Source organism: Orycteropus afer, unplaced genomic scaffold (genome assembly GCF_000298275.1).
Source record: "Orycteropus afer afer isolate SDZICR_OR568_19922 unplaced genomic scaffold, OryAfe1.0 scaffold00083, whole genome shotgun sequence".
Taxonomy (NCBI): Eukaryota; Metazoa; Chordata; class Mammalia; order Tubulidentata; family Orycteropodidae; genus Orycteropus; species Orycteropus afer.
Window position 1 is genome coordinate 8,679,045 of NW_006921670.1, and position 21,469 is coordinate 8,700,513.

Below are 21,469 nucleotides of genomic sequence, written 5' to 3' on the forward strand. Positions count from 1 at the left end.
GACACAGTGATCTGGCCTCAACCCATCACGGTCACGCACTGCTTCCCAGAACCTACGGTGCTTCCCAGGCCTGCTGTGGGGCCACAAGGGTCGCCCTGGGACTCTTCCTGTGCAGGGACACAGTGGGATTCGTTTCAGGGGCTAGGGCCAATGGGAGAAGGGCCGGGAGGCCCTGGAGGGTCAGGCCATCCCCTCCCCGTCCTCCTCACCAGCCACGGGGTGCAGCCTCTGTCCTCGCACCACGCCTGTCCTCATTGCCCGCTACGCCCCACGGTGAGGCCCTTCCCACCCACCAAGGCCCTTCGCAGCCGGCCTAGCCGTTCCCCCTTCTCTGGCTCTGGACCCTACTTCCATCCTCAGCACCCAGCAGCGAAGGGTGTCCACCCCTCCCTGCCCACCTCTGTGGAGAGGGCTGGCCCCCACCCCCTCCCATCCCGGGAAGATCTGCCTCCTGGAAGCCTCCCCTGATGTTGTCTCTGGAGTTAGCCACTCGCAGTTCACAGGACCTGCCACTGGGGGGGCTGGGAGGGCCTCGAAGGATGGGCTATTGTCACAGAGTCACTGTCCAGGAGTGTGGACGGACTGACGGACTCGAGGGTGGTCCTAGACAGCGGGAACGTTGGGGCTGAGAGGAGGGCAGGGTCCTGGGCCTCGGAGAGCAATCTGATACTGGACAGGGAGGGAGAGTGTGTGGGTGGATGAGGTGACGGTGAAGCTATGTGGACTCCCGGCAGGGCAGCTGCTCCTGCTCCCTTGGCCTGTCCCACAAGGGGCACAGCCTGTGGCCCAGGGGCCATGAGGTGAGGGCTGTGGGAAGGAGCAGAGCCGCCAAGCGGAGTGGCCTGGCAGGGAGGGCCCGGCCACGGTGGCAGCAGGTGATAGTGCCAAGGACACTGTGGCTCCCACTCAGAATAGCCCTGGCAGGACACCCGCCTCGCCCAGGGTGCCAGGGGGAGGGGTGGTGGGTGGGGATGCTGTCTCTGAGGGAAATCTAGGCTCCTGCCTGAGAAAGCCCTGAAGTGGCCAGGCCTGCACCCCGGCCCAGCCAAGGTTCTGGAAAGTTCTGGTGTCAGCCCAGGACTCTCTCATGTGGCTTCTGGGGACCCTGATTGGAAGACATTACAGCGTCCACATCAGTCTGGCCAATCAAGGAGCATTCCAGCCATACTTCCTCCAAGACAGATTTGTTCATTCTTTGGGCAGGTCTAGGCTCTGAGGACGTGGAAGTTCTCTGGTGTCAGGACCCTTAAATACCGGCCTCCATCAAAATACTCAGACTTGCCTTTTCTCCACCTCTACTGCCATCCCCTCCTCCAAGCCACTGTCACCCTGAGTCTGGGTAACAGCCACCCAGCCCTGTCCAGGGACTGTCGTCCAAGCAGTGGCCAGAGGGTCTTTTCAAAATGAAAACCTGAGCGTATCCGTGCCCTGTCCAGCACTGCTGGGGCCTCCTGAGGCTCTTGGAAGCAAGCCACATTCCTCAACGGGGCCCCAGGCCCCACACTCCCGTCCCTCCTCCCCCACATCACTCAGGGGTCTAGGCACTCGGCTGCCTCTGCCTGGCAGCCACCCAACTGGAAATGCTGTGCGGACCCGCCCAACCATGCGCTCCCGGCCCTCAGCACTGGAGGCCTGCCCTGCCGGCCCCTGCCAGCCAGGCCGGCCCCTGGAACCTGTGGTCCTGGTGTGCGGCACTTTCTCTGCCAATCACTGCTGTTAGGGGCCACGGAGTCGATTCCGACCCTGTGACGAGCAGGACGTCCCAGATGGTTTTCTTAGCTGCTATCTTTACAGGGGCAGACCACCAGGTCTTCCTCTGGTGGAGTGGCTGGTGGGTTCGAATCACCGACCTTCTGGACAGCAGCCAAGCACTTAACTATTGCATCACCAGAGCTCCTGGCAGTCTCTAACTACACATGTTTATGTGGGTGTCTTCTCTACTAGATACAAGAGCCTGGGGCCAGGGAAGGCCTGTATTCACCTGTCTCCCCACTGTCCCAGGCAGGAGCTCAGAAAACACAGCAGTTAAGTGAATGGATGAACCCATTTCTGACTTAAAGATATAGAGAGTGAGGCCCCTAAGGGTTGTGGTGGACCCAGACTCAGGCATTCTTTTGGCCGTGGGGGTTCAGGTAGCTGAAGCCAAAGGGCTGAGCAGGAGCCGCCTTGGTCAAGGAGCCAACTCTTTCTGGAGAAGCCACAGGAACCACATGTGGGGTTTCTGGCCTGGTGGCCTGATGTTCTGACAGCTTCCTCAGCACCCTCAGGCGTGGGGTGGGAGGGGGAGGGGGGACGAGTGCTCCTTGGGCCGCCAGGGGATGAGACTGGGCTGCCCTCAAGTCCCTCCCAGTGGCTTCCTCTGTGTCACTCAGGGCCTGGCCCAGCAGCTTGGCTCCTGGTGGCTGCCCCTCATCTTGGACTCCACATTCCTGGGGTCCCCGCCCCCCGGTTCTGGGTCAGCGCTGCACCTCTGGGCCAGTAACACCCTGGAGGGAGAGCTGTGCGACTTTACACCAAGCTGGCCCAGGCTCCGTGGCAAACGTCGCACCTCTGTGCAAGTCCCCCGGGCTGGGCACACACGCCTGCAGCCTCTTCGTTGGCCAGGGGCCCCTGGCAGTTGAGGGAAGACTCAGGTGCCACCAGCTGCCACCACCACTGGAATGCACCTCGGCTATTCACAGGCCCAGGGAAGGCTCCCGCAGAGCTTGATTTTCAAATAAACCAGTGGAAGCCTTGTAATTTCTGTGTCTAATCACTCAGTTCTTCCCAGCTTGGCAGCCTGCTAGCTGGCGAGGAAAGAGGAGCTGTCGGCTGTCTGCTTGTTTGGACAGCTTCAAAAGCCCACTTCACACTATTCAAACTCACCTGCAGCCTGTGCTCTCAGGCTTTCCAGCCCCTGGACGGCAGGAAGTCTACTTCCTCGCCCCTTGCACGCTCCACCCTCTAGTCTGCCCCTTCCCGGTGGGGGGGCCTGGAGACCGGGCCTTGCCCTGCCTTGTATTGAGGCCTAACTCTGGCCTGAAGGCCACAGCTTCTTGTTGTTAGGGGCCATCGAGTCAGCTCTGACTCACAGTGACCCCAAGCACAACAGGACTAAACACTGCCTGGTCCTGTGCCAGCCTCACAGTGCCCACTATGCCGGAGCCCTTCGTTGCAGCCACTGTGTCAATCCATTTCCTTGAGGGGCTTCTCCTTCTTCACTGACCCTCTACCAAGCAGACACCCTTCTCCCCTCTGCCAGGGACTGGTCCTTTCTGACAGCAGGACTATGGCAGGCGAAGGCTGGCCAATCCAAGGAGCTTTCCCGCTCACCTCCTTCAACACAGATTCGTGCATTCCTCTGGCAGCCCACGGTACATTCAGGATTGCTCACCAACACAATTCAAGCGCATCACCTCTTCCTCAAATGCATCATCACTTCTTGGTCGTCTCCAGCTCCTACATGCATGAAGTACTGAAAAGACCATGGCTGGGGTCCGGCCGGCCCTCTTTAGTCTCCATAGCGACACCTTCACCCTTTAACCAAGGCCTTCGCAGCACATTTGCCCAGGGCACTGTTTCATTTGATTTCCTGACTGATGCTCCTCTGGCTGTCGATTATGGATCCAAGTAAACTAAAATCCTGACAACGCCAATCTTTTCGCCCTTTATCATGTCAGGGCTCACTGGTCCAGTTACGAGGACTTTCGTTTTCTTTCTGTTGAGGTGTAATCCATACTGCAGACTGTACTGTTCAATCTTCATCACTACGGCCTTCAAGTCATCCTCACGTTCAGCAAGCAGCTTGTGTCATCTGTGTCTCGCAGGTTGTTAATGAGTCTTCCTCCGATCCTGATGCCACGTTCTTCATATAGTCCAGCTTCTCGGATTATTTGCTGGGCACACAGATTGAATCAGGATGGTGAAAGGATACAACCCTGATGCACTCCCTTCCTGATTTTAAATCATGCAGTGTCCCCTTGTTCAGTTTGAACAACAGCCTCCTGGTACAGGTAATGGACAGGTCTATGTACAGGTCTATGAACAGATAGTAATGATATTGTTTGGTAATTTCCACATCCTGTTGGATCAATTGTCTTTGGAATGGACACAAATATGGATCTCTTCCAGTCAGTTGGCCAGGTAGCTAGCTGTCCTCCAAATTCCTTGGCACAGATGAGTGAGTGCCTGCAGCACTGTCCTGTTTGTTGAAACATCTCAATGGGTTCCATCAAGTCCTGGAGCCTTGTTCTTTGCCAATTCCTTCAGTGCAGCTTTCACTTCTCCCTTTAGTACCATTGGCTCTTGATCACAGGTGGCCTCCTGAAATGGCTGGATGTCAACTAATTCTTTGTGGTACAGTGACTGTGAGTATTCCTTCCATCATTTTTGTCTGTTTGTTTCCTGCATTGTTCAATATTTTGTCCATACAACTCTTCAGTATTGTAACTCAAGACTTGAATTTTTTCCTCAGTTCTTTCAGCTTGAGAAACGCCGAGCGTGTTCTTCCCTTTCGGTTTTCTAACTTCAGGTCTTTGCACATTTCATTACAGTAATTGGCTTTGTTTGCTCGAGCTGCTCTTTGAAATCTTCAGTTCAGCTCTTTTACCTTGTCATTTCTTCCATTTGCTTTAGCTACTCTCCATTCAAGAGCAAGTTTCAGAGTCTCTTCTGATGTCCATTTTGGTCTTTTCTTCCTTTCCTGTCTTTTTAGTGACCTTGTGCTCTCTTCATGGATGATGCTCTTGATACCATCCCACAACTCATCTGGTCTTTGACCATCGGTGTTCAATGTGTCAGATCTGTTCTTGCGATGGTCTCTAAATTCAGGTGGGATATACTCACAGTCATATTTTGGCTCTTGTGGACTTGTTTCCATTTCCTTCAGCTTCAGCTTAAACTTGCATTTGAACAACTGATGGTCTGTTCCATGGTTTCTGGCCTTGTTCTGAGTGATGATATTGAGTTTCTCCATCATCTCCTTCCACAGATGTAGCTGATCTGACTTCCGTGTACTACATTTGATCAGGTCCATGTGTACAGTCACCATTTATGTTGTTGGAAAAGGGTATTTGCAATGGGTAAGTCATTGGTCTTACAAAATTCTATCATGTGGTCTCCAGCGTCATTTCTGTCACCTACCCTGTGTTTTCCCACTATCAATGCTGCTTTGTTTCTAATTTCCAAATTCCAATTACCTATAGCAGCCAAACAAAAGATAGGCCCGCAAGGTGATGACAGCACCAGGCAGGTATGCGTCCCTTAGAACGGCCAATCACATGAGATCGTTTGCCCACAGGCGGAGCTCAGAGTGCAGGAAGGGACAGAAGAGAAGGATGAACGGAAGTGGGAAACCGCGGGAGGAAGTGGGAAGAGGAACGTTGTGTGACCTTGTGTAACCTTGTGCAACAATGTAACTGTTCCACTGTGGGGACTGCAATCAACGTCATGCATCAAGATGTATATGAACTGTTCAATGGAAAACCAAATTGCTCTGTAAAATTTCACCCAAATCACAATAAAAAGACACCTCTGAACGGTTCAACCCGCTGGTTATTTGATGCCAGAACCGTTTTTTCTTGACCAAACCCCAAACAGAACCCGACCCTCAGACCTCGTGTGTCACAGGGCGGACCTGCTCCCAAGGGTTTCCTTGGCTGTGATCTTTACAGAGGCAGGTCCCCAGACTTTTCTCCCGTGGCACTGCTGGCTGGGTTTGAACCACCAACCCTTTGATTAGTAGCCAACTGCAAACCTTCTGTGCAACACAGGGACCTATTTCTTGCCCAGGACTTTAAGAATAAACTGGGGAACCTGGGTTCTCTTGAACCTTGTTGGGCATTGCTGGTGCTGACCCTTCTCTTTGTGGCCTCTCCAACAGAAATATGAGAGACCCTGGAGGCCCCTGTTCCTGCCCCCCGACCCAGACCACTATGCCCCAGTGGTGCGATGCACCGGGCCCCTCAGCCCTGCCTAGCCTGGCTGTGACACCACTGCACTCACTGACCTTTGCACGTCTTCCCATCCGGCTGCAGCGTGAATCCGACAGGGCAGCTGCAGCGCACGCCAGTGGCCGTGTCCTTGCACGTCCGGTCACAGCCTCCGTTATTGACAGCACACGTCTCTGGGAAGAAAAGGACAGACACGCTTAGCACCTCCAGGCAGCAGCCACTGCCTTCCCCATGGCGGACAGAAGACCCAGGTTCCAGTCCTGCCTCTGATACTCTCTAGCTGTGGCGCCCCGGGGGAGCTGGCCGCCTCTCTGAACCTCAGGCTACCCATCTGGGAAATGGAGTTGCTGGTGAAGACCTAACTTGGCGACAGATGGGAAAACGGCTTGCAAACCGTCAAGGGCTGTGCAAGCGGAAAGGTTACTGCCAACAGGGTCAAAATCACTATTTGAGGGCCAGGCTCGTACACTGTTGCCCTGACTGCACACAGGCTCCAGGTCCAGCTTGGGGACTGGGCAGCTAGTGGGGTTCACTGTATCCCCTGGGTATGGGATGGCCATGGCCCTGGCCACAGGTGGAGGGAAAGGCTTCCGGAGCCTGCGACCATCCGTCACCTGGATGAGGTCTCGGTCCCACATCTGTTGTCACTGAATGGCAAACTGAGCCCCTGGCATTTGTCCGTATGAAGCCCGTCCACGACTGTACTTTTTACCTCCCTTCATAACTTGAAAGGGGTCAAGAGGAATAGGGCCTAACTGAAGTCACTAAACCCATCGAACTGGTGCTGAGTACGTCTGAGGCCCCCAGGACGGGGAGGGGCACGGAGCCAGATCACCCGGCAGCTCTCCCTGTGGACCTGGTGTGCTCTGCTCTTGCGGGGACTGAGTGGGCCGCCCTGTCTCTGCTGCTGGGGAGTCAGGAGCCTCCTGCAGCCACCTTGCGTAATCTGTGACTCTCCCTGCCTGCCGCCCTGGCTTCAGCTGGCACCCACCCTGGCGGCCCCTCTCCCCGAAGGGTTTCCCTCTGGGTTTAACTGTTGGCGTCTGTCCTCCTGCCCACTGCCTTCTGCCCCAGGGAAGAGTCTGGGATGAATGAATGCAGGAGTGAATGACTAAGTGACATCCACCCCCAAGTGCCTGGAGTCCTGCTGTTACCAGACCAGACCCCTTCCTTGGAACTTCAACTCTGGGAGGGGGTGGTTGCGTAGGGAGAGGAGGAAGCCCAACGTTCCCTCTGTGTGTGTGTGTGTGTGTGTGCGCGCGTGTGCCTCTTTGGGTTTTGTGGGCTGGCAGCAGGGCGCTACCACCTGCCCTTCTCCTCACCACAGGGGATTAGCTGTGACTGTTTGTTGGGTCAAGCTGATTCCGACCCACGCCGGCCCCACACGTGCAGAGCAGGTCCGCTCTGCAGGGTTTTCAAGCCGGGACCTTTCAGAAGCAGAGTGCCTGGCCTGCCTTCTGAGGTGCCCGGGGTGGGTTCAAACCACCAACCTTCTAGCTAGTCAATGAGCATTTAACCGCTTTCACTACAAATGTCCTTCCCTGACTCTTGCACAGAGGCGTATCTAGGCTGGGCGGAGCACCCAGGACGCAAGGTACACACAGGTTTACTTGTGCCTACTTAGTAATCTGTAGTGAAGTTTCACGTTATTTCACCAGATCAGTAAGCAAGCACACGTAAACCTGTGCTTACCTTGTGTCCTGGGTACTCTGTCCCAGGCAGGGATCATCAATGTGAAAAGAGGCTTTGACTCTGTAGGAAGGGGCTGTGGGGTGCCAGCCCTACACAGAAGCAGAACCTTTGATGCGGTGACAACATGTGGCATGGTTCAGTACAGATGAGTAAGTAAGCACAAGTGAACCTGTGCTTACCTTGCTTACTGGGTAACTGGCACTGTAGCGTGAGCCTGGCAGGTGGGTACAAGCCCTGGGAGCCCCTTGATGACGGGTGGAGTAGGGGTGGGGCAATGAGCAGCTTCTATTTGGGGGCGGTGCCAAAGAGCCAATGAGCAATTCCTATTGGCCACCGCAGCTCCCACGGCCAGCAGTGAGAGACCACTGCACAACTGGAAACGAACTGCCCAGGCACGTTTCTGCAGTTTCGCCTCTGCTCTTGCTGGATCTGACTGCCAGTGTCTCCACAAATCCCGAACTTCCAGCTGGGGGAGGCAGTGTCTTTGACCCAATTGCACACTTCTGCACCCCCTGCCTTTCAGGGTCCAGTTGGGGAAGCCCCCCCCCCCCGCTCATCCCTTAAGGCCCAGAAAGACTGCCCACGGGGGACCCTTCACGCCAGCACAGGTAGTCCCTAAGGCACTTGTCAGCTTGTGGTGGCCCGTCTACTGGGTGGGCCTGGTGGGGGTCCCACTGCCCCCCATGGGTGACCCAGGCAGGCCCCAGCACCGGGTCTTCCCTCCCAAGATGGGGTGAGGATCAAATCACTCACCGCTGGCAGGAAGCACTCCCAAATGGGTGCTTTCTGTCCTGGGCTCACACTCAGAGGGGACTCCCGGGCCCCCCCTGAAATCAAAGAATCCACCTACGCCCCCAAGTGCCTGTAAGCCTTTCATGTGGGGAGCTCCCCCTGACCCCACAAGAGGGAGGCAGAGGACCAGCTGGAGCTTCCGGAAGGTGGAGGGCACAAGCAAGGACAGCCTTCCTCAGTGATGGTGGTGGGGTTGGAGGGCACAGGGCAGTAGGTTTGTGTCCCTGAGAAATGGACCCAGTCAAACAGGCTCCAAGGGACTCTTCCCTTCCTGAAGGCCCTGAACTCAGGAATCTGTTGCCCAGGCCTGAAGGGGTCTCAGGGGTCTCCCGACCCAACCTGTCCCCTGCTCAGAACAAGGTCGAGGATGGATGTGCGTGGGACCAGCCGGGCACTGGTTCTCTCGACCCGTGGAGGAGGACCTCTCCCTGCTGCATGGTGCTCTCTCTGCCCCACCAATGGTTGGTGCCTGAGCTTCAGTTTGAACAGGGGGCTCTGGACTCTGGGGAGGGACCTGGGTACTGACAGGTACTGACAGGCCCACCTCACAGCAGCCCTGTCAGCCTGCGACTCCTGAGCTCTCCACTGCTCTGACAGGCCTTGAGGCCCTGAGAGGCCATGGCCCCAGCCTGAGGTGAGGCCACAGAGCTGGGCAGGACCAGCTCCAAGGCCAGGGCTCCCTGGGCTCAGCAGCCACAGCACAGCCTTAGGTCTCAGTTTCCAGCCAGCTCCAGCTCCAGGCAGGCACCATCAGACACTCACTGCAGCCTCGGACTCAGCCCTCCTTCTCCCTCCCCTACGCGGCTCCTCCCCCAGCACTCCCTGCTCTGTGAACAGCACCCCGTCTGCCCAGTGCTCCCCGCTCTGCGAATGGTTCCCCATCTGTCCAAGGCCGAGTACCAGGGGTCCCTGCCCCCACCCAGCCATACCCAGGCCCTGGCCTTCCGACTTCTGTCTCCTGATTCCATGCTATCCTGGGCCCGGCCACCACCTCTGCCCGTGTGGCTGCCACACCTCTGATGGCCCCTCCACCTGGGCCACTGTCTTCATTCTGAGTAGGTGGGGGACTTGTTCTCAACCAGAGATGTGGCGGGTCACTCCTACCTCCTTCAGGCTCACATAAGGATGCTAACAGCTCTGTCACCCAGGCTTCCTCGATGCTGTGCAGGGCAGAGCCTGTCATTAGGCCTCCCCCTGGGCTGTGGGACCACCAGCTCATCCCACCTTGGCATGGCTCCCCTCTGTGACACAGGGGTGGAGGGCCCTGCCTTGCCTGTCCACCTCTGAGGTCAGAAATCTAAATTGTGATGTGTAATCCTTGTGGAAAGGGTGACAGTGGAACCCAGCCAGGACCCCGGGGCTGCAGTCTACAATTACAGGACACACCTGAGTGCCTTGCCCAGGGTATGGGGGGTTCCAGGCGACTGGGTGCTACTGAGGCGGCTTCTTTCCCCCAACCCTAAAGCCCTCGAATCTCTATTTCCTAAGAACCGAGGCCACTTAGAGCCAGTCTTGGGCCATCCTGGTCTCACAGAGCTGCACAAAGCAGATCCCCACTGCTTCCCTACAGTGGGGAGCCTTGACCATGGGACCACCCCGAATGCAGGGAGCCCATGGGGGCTGGGGCCCTGGAGAGATGAGGGTGAGGCTCTGGGCCCAGCAGATGGACCTCCTCCTCACCCCATGGCCCCCGCTCCCGTCCTCCCATGAAACAAGTTCCCAGAGCTGGGGCAGGAGGCAGCCCTGTGAGCACACCCCATCCTGAAACACCCCGGGAGATGGAGCGAGGCCTATGGGAGGGAAGGAGGTGGCAGAGAGGACCTCCCGGACACTGTCTGTCCCGGGGTGGTCCTGAGGCTTTCCTTTCTAGCCCACCACTCTCTCTCCTTGTAACCAGGCGACAGCTTCCGGGTCTTTCTAAAGGGGTCCCCGCTGCACCTGGGGAAATGGTCCAGCCCTTCATAGGTGACAACAGCCCTCCTCACCCACTCCTCCATGCGCCTTGCAGCAGCCCTGGGAGGAGGCCTTTCACAGGTCGAGAGACAGACCCAGAGAAGTGAAAGATGAACCCGCCCGGGACTGGCTACAGCCTTTGCTGGGTCCAGGGTCAAATGAAAATGCAGAGCCCCTTGTTAAACAACCGTTCAGGACCTCAAGACCGAGAAGCAGAGCATTAAACCAATCACAGGCCCTTCTAGTGGGGGGCTCTGTGGACCCCCCAGGTCACATTCCCGTAAGGCTGGCCCTGCGTCCCGGTCACACAGCTAAGGGGAAGGCCAGCACTTAACCCAGGGTGTGACACTCCGGGCAGATGAGTGACCCAGCCAGGCCAGAGAGCCAGGGAACCTCAGCCAGCGAGCCTCGGCCAGCGAGTGGGAGAATGGTCCTACCCTTAGGCTGGGATGGAGGAGGAGAAGGCAGACCAGATGTGGGGACAGGATTCCTGGTGAAGGGTCCTGCACAGAACCCCTTTACCAGCAGGCAGGAGGGCCAGTCAATCTGAGAGGCCTTCTTGTTGGTTTGTCCCCGTGAAGTTTGTGTCTGGGCCGGGGAGGCGAGCCACCCCCAACTAATCCCTGCCATGAGGCTGGGCCAGGGCTCTGACAGGGAGGCCAGAGGGGACGGTCTGGGACAGTGTCCACCGAGGCGCCGTGGGATACCGTGAAGCACGAAGGCTGGGAGCCTCCGGGGCCGGGCAAGCCCCGTGCTTCCCCCGTCGGTTTCCTGACGTGTAATCTGGAGACCGAGACATTCACCACAAGCTGCCTGCCAACCACAGGGCACGGCAGTGCTGTCAACGGCCCTGCCACGGTACCGCTGCCCGAGCTCCCTCAGCACGTGGAGTCTGAACCCTGGTCGGCTGCTGACTCTGCACTGGGCCCTGGGGCGGGGCACCCTGGCCTCACGCAGGCCCCATCTAGAGGGATGCGTCCATCCCTGGGTCTCACCACCAGTGTGTCATCAGCTGGTGCTCGTGGTTGGGGTGGAAGCTATAGAGAGGATTCTGACAGACTCTGCCTTCAAGAACCAATGGCTTCTCAGGAGACAAACCAGGGCCTAGGTCGGGCCCCACCTCTCCCACGGCCGCCTCCCTCCTCCACAGCCCAGCACCTCCCAGGGATGGAGTTTACAGGGGGCTCCTGCAGCCTAACCCATCCTTCCCTTACTCGGACGTGAGGGTTCTCCTCCAGGGCAGAGCAGGGGCTGCCTGCCTGCCCCCGGGCACCCCACGCCGGGCCGGCTGCCTGCCTGCCCCTGGGCACCCCACACCAGGCCCAGCTGCCTGCCTGTCCACCGGGGCACCCCACACTAGGCTGGGCTGCCTGACTGTCCCCTGGAACAACCCCACACCATGCCCAGCTGCCTGCCGGTCGCCCAGAGTACCCCACGCCAGGCCCAGCTGCCTTTCTCCCCTTGGAGTACCCCACACCAGGCTGGGCTGCCTGCCTGTCCCCTGGAACAACCCCACACCATGCCCAGCTGCCTGCCTGTCGCCCAGAGTACCCCATGCCAGGCCCAGCTGCCTGCCTGGCCCTGGAGCACTCCCACCCGGCTGCCTGCCGTCCCCCGCAGGGAGTGCCAGGTAGTGGCGTGGTGGTTTGGGAAGAGTGGAACCCCTGCACCTCTCTGAGCCTTGGGCTCCTGGTCTGTAACACTGACAAGCACTCTCCCAGGGCTGCTGGGAGGACTAAATGGACGAGGCACTCCACGGAGGCTGCTCCATGGGGGGTGCCCCCCCGTCTGATTCTTGAAGGCTGCCCTGGAGACCAGGTCACGGAAAGCTCAGATGACAATCTGGACTCAGGGCATCAGTGTCTGTGCCCCTATGGGGGGATGGGCAGAGGCAAGGGAATGCTGACAGCCGGAGGCTCAGCCTGGTAGCCATGCAGGGCCAGGGCACCCGGGCTGCAGGCACCAAAGGCTTCTGGGAAAGACCCCGCTGGGTCTGCAGGGCGCTTTCCTGAGGCATTGCCATCACCGTCACCATGACCTGACGCAGGTCAGGCAGTCCCCGAGCCACAGGAGTCCTGCCTCCTGATCTGGGACCCCACCACCAAGGTTCTGTCCCTCCCTGGCATTCCTTGTGGAAAGGGAGAGGGCCTGGAGGAAGAGGAGGAATGAAGTGATTGAACACCTCCCCCTGCCAGGTGCAGGCCAGGGGCCGTCCCTCAGTCCACTCGGGAGGCTTCTTCCGAGTACACTACACGCCCTCCACAAACGAGAGCGAGGCTCTGGGATGCGAGGACACTGGCAAAGGGCTGGGGAAGCCGAGAACCGAGCCCAGGTCTCACTCCAGAGCCCGGGTGCTCCCCTGGCCAGGGCAGCGAACCGGGAAGGGGAGACACTGTCAGCAAAGCTCCAACCAAAGGTGTCCCTGCTCCAAGAACAGACGCACGACGGGATCTAAAGCCAAACCAGAGCACTGACGGGCAAGCGCAAAGGACGCGCCTGCGTGGGTCCCCCAGGGAACCGCATCCAGTGAGCTCCGAGGCAGGCTGTCCCTCACTAGCAAGCGGCTTCTCCTGCTTGGTTTCCAGCCACCACCCACCCTGCCCCCAGCTAGAGGGTGTGGGAGACACGAGGGCAGGTGGAGAGGGAGCCCATGGGCAGGGTGACGTGCTTCACGTCCTGGGACGAGGATGGCACTGCACAGAAGACGGCCCTGGGCTCTGCAGGGTGCGTTCTGTGTGCCTACAGAGGACGATCTCCGACGCCAGGCTCGCCTGAGTGCCCGCTGGTCAGGGCTGGTCTGGGAGAAGTGGCCTCTGCCTCCCACGTCGCCCAGAAGCCCCCATGGACCCGAGTGGAGTGCACCCAGGATCTCTGCTTGGCACTTCCTTTCTGACGGGGTTTCATCTTGACGTCGTATCATGCGTTTATCCTCCTGTGTGTTCACCTGAGCCTCACAGGGCTGGGGGTGCCTCACTGGGGAGAGCGGAGAGGAAGGCAAGGTGCAAACTGGGAGGTGATGGCAAGGGGGCAGGGCCTGGCAGAGGAGGTGGCCTGAACATTCCCTGAGGAGGGAGGGGCACAGAGGCTGCAGCCCACCTGCGGGGCGGGAGAGGGGCTGCCGCGCCGTGAGGCCTCTGTCACCCCCAGCACGATGTCAGAGTGGTCCCGGGAAAGGCAGGGACAAGGGCAGGTGTGGTGGGCTCACTGCCGACAGACGGCCTGTGAGGGTCCTTCCAGCTGGGCTCGAACCATCTGTGGTCGGCAGCATAAAAAACCTGTCACCTTCATGTCATTCCAACTCACAGCTGCCCTACAGGGCAGAGTAGAACTGCCCCATTGGGTTTCCAAGGTTGCAAATCTTTACAGAAGCAGTTGTTGTTGTTATGTGCTGTTGAGTCGGACCCGACTCACAGCGACCCCTCCTTGGGTTTCTGAGGCGGTATCACCACGGAAGTAGCTTGCCCAACCTTCCTTCCGAGGAGTAGCTGGTGAGTTTGAACCACCAGCCTTCTGGTCAGCAGTCAAATGCCTTAGGCACTACGCCACCAGAGCTCCTTATGGAAGCAGACTGCCTCGTCTTTCTTCTGTGGAGTGACCAGTGGGTTTGAACCACCCACCTTTTAGTTAGCAGCTGAGTGTTACCCACTATGCTGACAGAATAATGACCCCTAAAGCAGCCATATCCCAATCTCTGCAGCCTGTGATCCCACACAGCTGTTGGCCTCGGCAGGTGGAGTCACAGGGGGTGGGATTCTGCTGGGCTGTCTGAGAGGCCCTAGGAACTCACAAGTCTCCTTAGACGTGACAGAGGGGAAGGAAAGTGTTGGGGGAGATGTCACGACACAAGCTGGGCCACAGGGACGCAGTGGTGCCGGCTTTGGACGAGGGCAGGCATGAGCTGAGGAATGCCCACAGCCTCTAGAAGCTGGGCGGGGCAACGAAACAGGCTTTCTGGAGCCGCCAGAAGGGACACAGCCCAGCCGACACCTCCATCTCGCCCCGCGAGACCCATGCTCGGCGTCTCACCTACACTGTAAGGTCACACCTGTGTGCTTTAAGCCACTAGGACGATGGTAGTTTCTTAGAGCGGCACCAGGAAACGAATCCACCATCCATCCCAAAATCCACGGTGGGGAGAGGACTGCAAACCTGGGCTGACAAGGACCCTCCCGCCCATCGTCAACCTTGCCCGTTCTGCACTCTACTCACAGGTTCTCACAAGTCTGTCAGCCAGCTAGTCAAACTCCACTGCTTTAAACATTCAGATTTAAAAATGTTAACTGGCTTTAGTGGCCATCTAAGATTGGCCTCACCAGATGGAACATACGGGAAACAGATTGACTACATCTGTGGTAAGAGTGATGGAAAAGCTCAATATCTTCAGGCAAAACCAGGCCAGGAGCTGAGTGCAAAACAGACTATCAGCTGCTCATATGCAAGTTCAAGTTGAAGCTGAAGACAATTAAAACAGGTCCACAAGAGCCAAAATATGACCTAGATTATATCTCTCCTGAATTTAGAGATCATTTGAAGAACAGATTTGACACATTGAACACTAATGACCGAAAACCAGAGGAATTGTGGGATGACATCAAGGACATTATCCATGAAGAAAGCAAATGGTTATTAAAAAGACAGGAAAGGACGAAAAGACCAAAATGGATGTCAGAAGAGACTCTGAAACTTGCTCTTGAATGGAGAGTAGCTAAAACAAATGGAAGAAATGACAAGATAAAAGAGCTGAACAGAAGATTTCAAAGAGCAGCTCGAGAAGACAAAGTATTACAATGAAATGTGCAAAGACCTGGAGTTAGAAAACCAAAAGGGAAGGACACGCTCGGCCATTTCTCAAGCTGAAAGAACTGAGGAAATAATTGAAGAATGAGTTGCAATATTGAAAGGTTCTATGGGCACAATATTGAATGCAAGAAGCATCTGATGGAAGGAATACACAGAGTCAGTGGATCAAAAAGAATTGGTCGACACTCAACCACTTCAGGGGATGCATATGATCAGGGACAGACAGTATCGAAGGAAGAAGGCCAAGGTGCATGGAAGGAACAAGGCTCCAGAAACTGACGGAACAGCCATTGAGATGTTTCAACAAATGGAGGCAGCACTGGAGACGCTTACTCATCTATGCCAAGAATCTGAAGACGCTACCCGGCCAACCAACTGGAAGGGTGATCCCACAGAACATGGAAATCATTGAACAATATCATTAATGTCATATGTAAGTCAAATTTTGCTGAAGATAATAAAAAATGGTTGTAACAGTACATTAAAAGGGAACTCTCAGAAATGCCAGCTGGATTCTGAAGAGGACATGGAATGAGGGATATCACTGCTGTCAGGTGTATCTCGGCTGAAAGCAAAGAATACCAGAAAGAAGTTTATCTGTGTTTTATTGACTATGCAAACACATTGGACTGTGTGGATCATAATAAATTATGGATAACACGGAGGAGAATGGGAATTCAGGAACACTTAATTGTGCTCATGAGAAACCTGTGCATAAACCAGGAGGCCGTTGTTCGAACAGAACAAGGGGACACTGCATGGTTTAAAATCAGGAAGGAAGTGTGTCAGGGTTGTATCCTTTCACCATACTTATTCAATCTGTGTGCGACACAGGTAATCCGAGAAGCTGGACTATATGAAGAAGAACATGGCATCAAGATTAGAGGAAGACTCATTAGCAATCTGTGATACGCTGAGGACACAACTATGCTTGCTGAAAGTGAAGATGACTTGAAGCATTTACTGATGAAGATCAAAGACTACGGTCTTCAGTATGGATTACACCTCAACATATAGAAAACAAAATTCCTCACAACTGGACCAGTGAGCAACATCGTGGTAAATGGAGAAAAGGTTGAAGACTGTCAGCGATCTCATTCTACTTGCATCCACAGTCCACACTCATGGAAGCAGCCATCGTGAAATCAGATGTCATACTGCACTGGGTAAATCTGCTGCAAAAGACCTCTTTAAAGTGTGAAGGAGCAAAGACCAAGGTGCGCCTGGTCCAAGCCATGGTTGTTTTCAGTCGCCTCGCATGCATGTGAGCGCTGGACAAGGAATAAGGAAGACGGAAGAAGAGTTGATGCCTTTGAGCTGTGGTGTTGGCCAAGAATACTAAAGTACCACGGCCTGCCAGAACAAACAAATCTGTCCTAGAAGAAGTGCAGCTGGAAGGCTCTTTGGAAGTGAGAATGGCCAGACTTCATCTCACCTACTTTGGTCATGTTGTCAGAAGGGACCATTCCCTGGAGAAGGATGTCATGCTAAAGTAGAGAGTCAATGGAAAAGAAAGCCTAGTTGGGCAGCTCCATTTAGCGAGGGTAAACTGGAGCTCAGAGCCGACAACCAGAAAACATGGCCCCAAGGTCACTTAACCTCTCTGAGCCCATCCAGAATGGGGTGTGGCCCACTTCCAGGAGAGAATGAGGAAGGCAGCTCACCCTGGACATGCGGGGTAAGTCTCACTGATGGGGGGCCCCCACAGATAGTGAAAGAGATGGCCATGTGCCTTCCAGGGGCACTGGGCTGGCATGTGCTGCCCTGGAGGTCCTACACCCATACCCACTCCCTTCCGGAGGGGAAATGGGCTCTCATTTATCCTTGCTGACCCATTTCAGACACAGAGCCCACCGACACAGAAAAGAACTGGCCTCTCTGGGCTGGAAGCATCCCACGGGGCTGGTTCTGAACTGAGGCCCAGTGTGCACTGACTAGCATGGGGCAGAGAGGGCATGTTCACCTCCCTCATTCTTGACACCTAGCCTCTGTTAATACAGCCTCGGAGCAGCCACGCTCGGTGGAGGATACTCATTCCAATGACATCCTTCAGTTGTCACGTGGGCTGCTCTCAGAGGTTGCATGCTAAGATGATGATGGTGGTGCTCACCTGTGCTCTAGGTGGGGGCCCAGGGTCCACCTCCACCAGGGCCTTAGAGGGCGGTTACCTAGCCTGGGGTGCAGGGCCTGGCCCCCCGTGGCAGGTATGGTGGTGGGAGCCCAGAGGAGGGAGCGGCTCTGCTGTTTCCGGGCAGGATAGGCTCTAAGGAGGGTGTCTGATGACCAGAGAGGGAAGACCACTTGCTATGCAGCTCCTTGGTTCTGCCCGATGCTTGGCTCAGAGTCCCCCATCTCTCCCCTAGCTCTACCTCCCAGACCCACCTTGCTCTCAGGCCTGCTTCCTTCCATCCCTGGCCCCATTCCAGGTTCCGGCTCTGGGCAGTGACTGACTCTAAGCTTAAAGAGCGTGGACAGAGGCCCTGCTCTCCACCTGCCACCCCCACCTGCTGGACGCCAGCTCAGCCCAGCTTCTTCTGCCTACAATCCTCCTGGGAAGGGTGTGGGACCTGAGGGGCCCACCCTCCCCAGTGCATGAGGTCCGGGAGGCCCGGACCTCCAGGACTGACTGTGGCCTTGGGCACCACCCTGATGCTCCCATCACATACCTCGAGCCACCACTGCAGAGGCCTGGCTTATCCCTTCCTGGAGGGCCCACCCCTTCCGCTATTTCTAGCCCTTTCCGGGAAACTCAGATGCCCAACTCAAAAGGACAGCTCTGTCCAGAAGACACGTGGAGAGCCGGCACCCGGCCTGAGTGTGCCCTCTGACCTCTGGTCTCCAGGGTCCTCACCTGGACGGCAGGTGGTGTCTGTCAGACTGGCGTCAGCCCGATCCTGGTGGTAGGTGGGCGGCACCCTCCCTGGGATGTCCATTAGGACCATGAAGCCTGGTGAGCTCTCAGGGACCTCCACTCTGATCTCTATGGTATCATGACCCCCAACATTGGCCCCCACGGCCATGACCTCTGAGCTGAGCTATGCAGGGTTATGTGTGGACTTGGGAAAACGAGTGCATCCCACTGCACCCCAGTTTCCTCCTCTGAGGATGAGGAACGCGCCACCCAACCCCACAGCCACCAGAGCTGCTGTGAACACTCAGAGTGACACAAAAGAGGTATGACAACCCGGCTGGACGAGAGCAGTGCTCAGGGGGCCCTGGGGACCGGGTACCACGCGGAGGTCCCCACTGGGCTGCTGAGGGAGGGAAGAGGTGTGGATGAAAGTGGGGGCACAATGGCCTCTCGAGCTCTGTGTCCCAGCTCGCTCACTGCCTCTCCTCCCTTCCTCCTCACTGCACCCCAAGTCAGCCCTGGCAGCAGGCCCCCCCAGACATCTGAGCAGCACTGGGTCCTTCTGAGCAAGCCTCTCTGGCATGTGGACCCAGCCCTGGAAGGCAGTGCCCAGAGTGCAAGCTCACACAGACCCCATGGCCAGCCTGACTCCCACACGAGGGTGGCTGCCTCAGGGGGTCACTGAAGGCCCCCGTGGAAGAGTGGGCTAGGGCAGGCCATTCAGGGTCAGGGAGCCTCAGAACCAGAAGGGGCTTTCCCTGACCCCCGCTGAGCAGGTCTTGTGTTCTGCACCTGGCCCAGCCCTCCCCCTGCTCTCAGTCCTGCTAACTAGTAAGGAGTAGATGGACGGACATCCTGGGCCCCCTGCCACAAAGTGTCTAGGTGGGTTCTTCTCCCTGAGAACTAGAGGTGTCGGGGGGTGACTTCTCTCCAGAAGAGACCCGTCAGGCCTGTGCTGCCCAGCCCCCCTGCTCGACACCCATTCCCAGGTCTGCTTCACTGACTGCAAACAGGGAGCACCCGCTGTACCCGCGGGAGGTTGACCAGCCGGGCCGTTAAACCTCGGCTCTGGGGGCTCTGCCACACATGAACACACACATGTACACACGAAGAAAACGTGTTCGATGGGGGTAAAAACTTTACAAAGGAAAAAGCCAGATCACGTCTGCCGTGGGGCCCCCCACACTCATACAACACATGTGACCACACACACACGTGGGCAGACCACACACATACACTCACACACCCCACGTGCCCATCCACGCCCCACACACGCACACATGCGTGCGCACACATGAACAAAAGTGCAAGAACAACAAAGGAAGTGGAAGAAAAGTGTTACCCATGAGCAGCCGCCGTTTCACCCGCTTGTCCACATCAGCTACTGACGTGGTATTGAACTGAGAGCGCTCAATTGCAGCCTCATCCTTCTCTAAAACACAAGTAAGGGACAAACACGGAGCCGGTGGTTAATGAGAGCCCACTTCCCGCGGCCCAAGACAGTCAGCCTCTTGGCGGGGCGCAGGCAAAGCCAACACAGCATGCCGGGCCAGCGGGGCCTCGCCAAGGGGCTACTCCCCGGAGACTCCAGGGACGGGGTGCTCCGGGCAGGACGGGGAGGGAGGGCAGGCAGGCAGGGGGGAGGGCCACGAGATGAGCCAGGACACAGATGGGACACAGGCCGAGCTGCACACAGAGGCGGCGGCCGAGGTCACAGGGGCCAGGGCCGGCGCCGCGGAGGCTCGGGGAAGCACACGGCACCAGCGCGGCGCTGACGGAGGGAGACACAGGGCCACAGGCACCCAGGGTGCGGTGCGGGCTGGTGAGGCAGGCACAAGGCACAGGACAGGGAGACAGGCCGCAAGGTACGGTGATGGGTGCGCGGGGGGCCGCAGACGCCGTCACGAGGACGCTGTCAAACACTCATGCAAAATTAAGAACACAGCACACGGAGCAACAAACATACGACGGGCATGCAGTCCAGCAGACACAGGGGCGGGGGGCAGCCTTGGGCAGCGCTGGTTGCCTGCTTGTCTCTAGAGCACCACTCCACACGTTCAAGTGCTTGGTGAGGGCCGGTGGGAGGGAGCAGGAGGGAGACGTCCGGAGGTGGGCAGGGAGCATCTCCATCTGGCCGCTCGGGCGAGAAGCCACACCGAGACGTGCCCTTCGGAGCAGGGGGCTGCTTAGCTGGCTTGAGGCCTTTGCTCAGTCAGACGTGTGTAGGGACACTGGAGCCCCAGGGGGAAACCGATTGCCAGTGAGCAAAGCCAGAGGACAGGCTCCTGATCCGGGCCAGGACCGGGAGCAGCGGCAGCTGGGCACGGGAAACGGGGTCTGAGGGGAGGGAGGGCCTGAGGGGGCTCGAGACGTTACATAGGAAAGTAGATCCAAGCAGGGACGGTCACGTGCAGCAGACATTAAAAAAATCAAACGGAAATCAAAAAGGATGAGGCAGGTGGACGAAGACAAGATGCGTTAGACAGAGGGCACGCGTGCGTCTGGCCCACAGCTGTTTGCGCCCGTCCGTGGGGGCAGAGCGTGCCCCACTGGTGACAGCAGCAAAAGCTAAGGGTGACAGCACGGGGACGAGGACAGGGAGGAGGAGGCTGGAGAGGCCGGGGGGCCTCTGGGCAGGACAGCGGAGGGAGAGAGGTGCGAGAAGCAGGTTCTAGATGGGATCAGGCTGCAATAGAGACACTGGTCTGAGACCGGGTGTGGCTTTTAATTTTGTTGACTGACTGGTCAGTTTGGTTTGGCTTTTGGCTCTGGAAATAACTAGTGAAGTCAGGGATCAGACAAGACAGGCAATCAGGGATCATCACCAGAGAAGCAGGAAGAATGAGGTAAAATGAAATAATAATAAAAAAAAAACAACCCAGCTGTCTGAGAGAACAGACCACATGGAGGAAAACTAGTGCAGGTAGCAGCACCCTGGGGCCCGGACGCAGGGCACACCCCCAGCCCGGGGTCCACTCCCGCCACACAGGGACAGAAGGGAGCTGCCAACACTGGCGGGACCAACCCCTTTCCTGTTACGTGAAAGCACCTCAAGAAAGATGGCCCAGTCTACAGGAAGAGGGCTTGTTTTTTTCATGAACATGATAATCGACTGGTTTTGAGTTTCTGAAGTTTGCCAACCGTGATGAGAGTGAACTCTGGCACCAGTCCGGAAACTTCTCTTTTTCTTAACACCAGTTAACACAAATGACTGGCATTTTTGAGCGTGGGTGTGGGGAAAACCCACTAGAGACTGTGGTGTGGAGGACTCCTGCGTAGTCACACTTCACGTGTAGATACGCATCAGGAGAAAGGAGGCGCCGAGGCCAAGCTCAGGGCTCCATGTAACAGGAGAGTGAAGGGTTGGGGTAGCCCTGGGAAAACGGTCTTCAGGTGTGAGAGAATGGTCTGGCCCAGAGCTCCCATGACCTGGGGTTCAAAGCCCTTAAAA

The 21,469-nt window shown here is 57.0% G+C and overlaps 1 protein-coding gene across 1 annotated transcript in view; it reads right to left on the reverse strand.

Moving 5' to 3' along the window:
* The window catches only part of SCUBE1 (signal peptide, CUB domain and EGF like domain containing 1), a 188,451-nt gene that overhangs the window by 38,609 nt on the left and 128,373 nt on the right, over positions 1–21,469 (reverse strand). Inside the window, exons 7-8 of the mRNA XM_007941796.1 lie at positions 19,361–19,450; positions 5,987–6,103 (exon numbers count right to left, since the gene is read on the reverse strand). Coding sequence (XP_007939987.1) covers positions 5,987–6,103; positions 19,361–19,450 — 207 coding nt within the window. The remainder of the gene's footprint in view (positions 1–5,986; positions 6,104–19,360; positions 19,451–21,469) is intronic.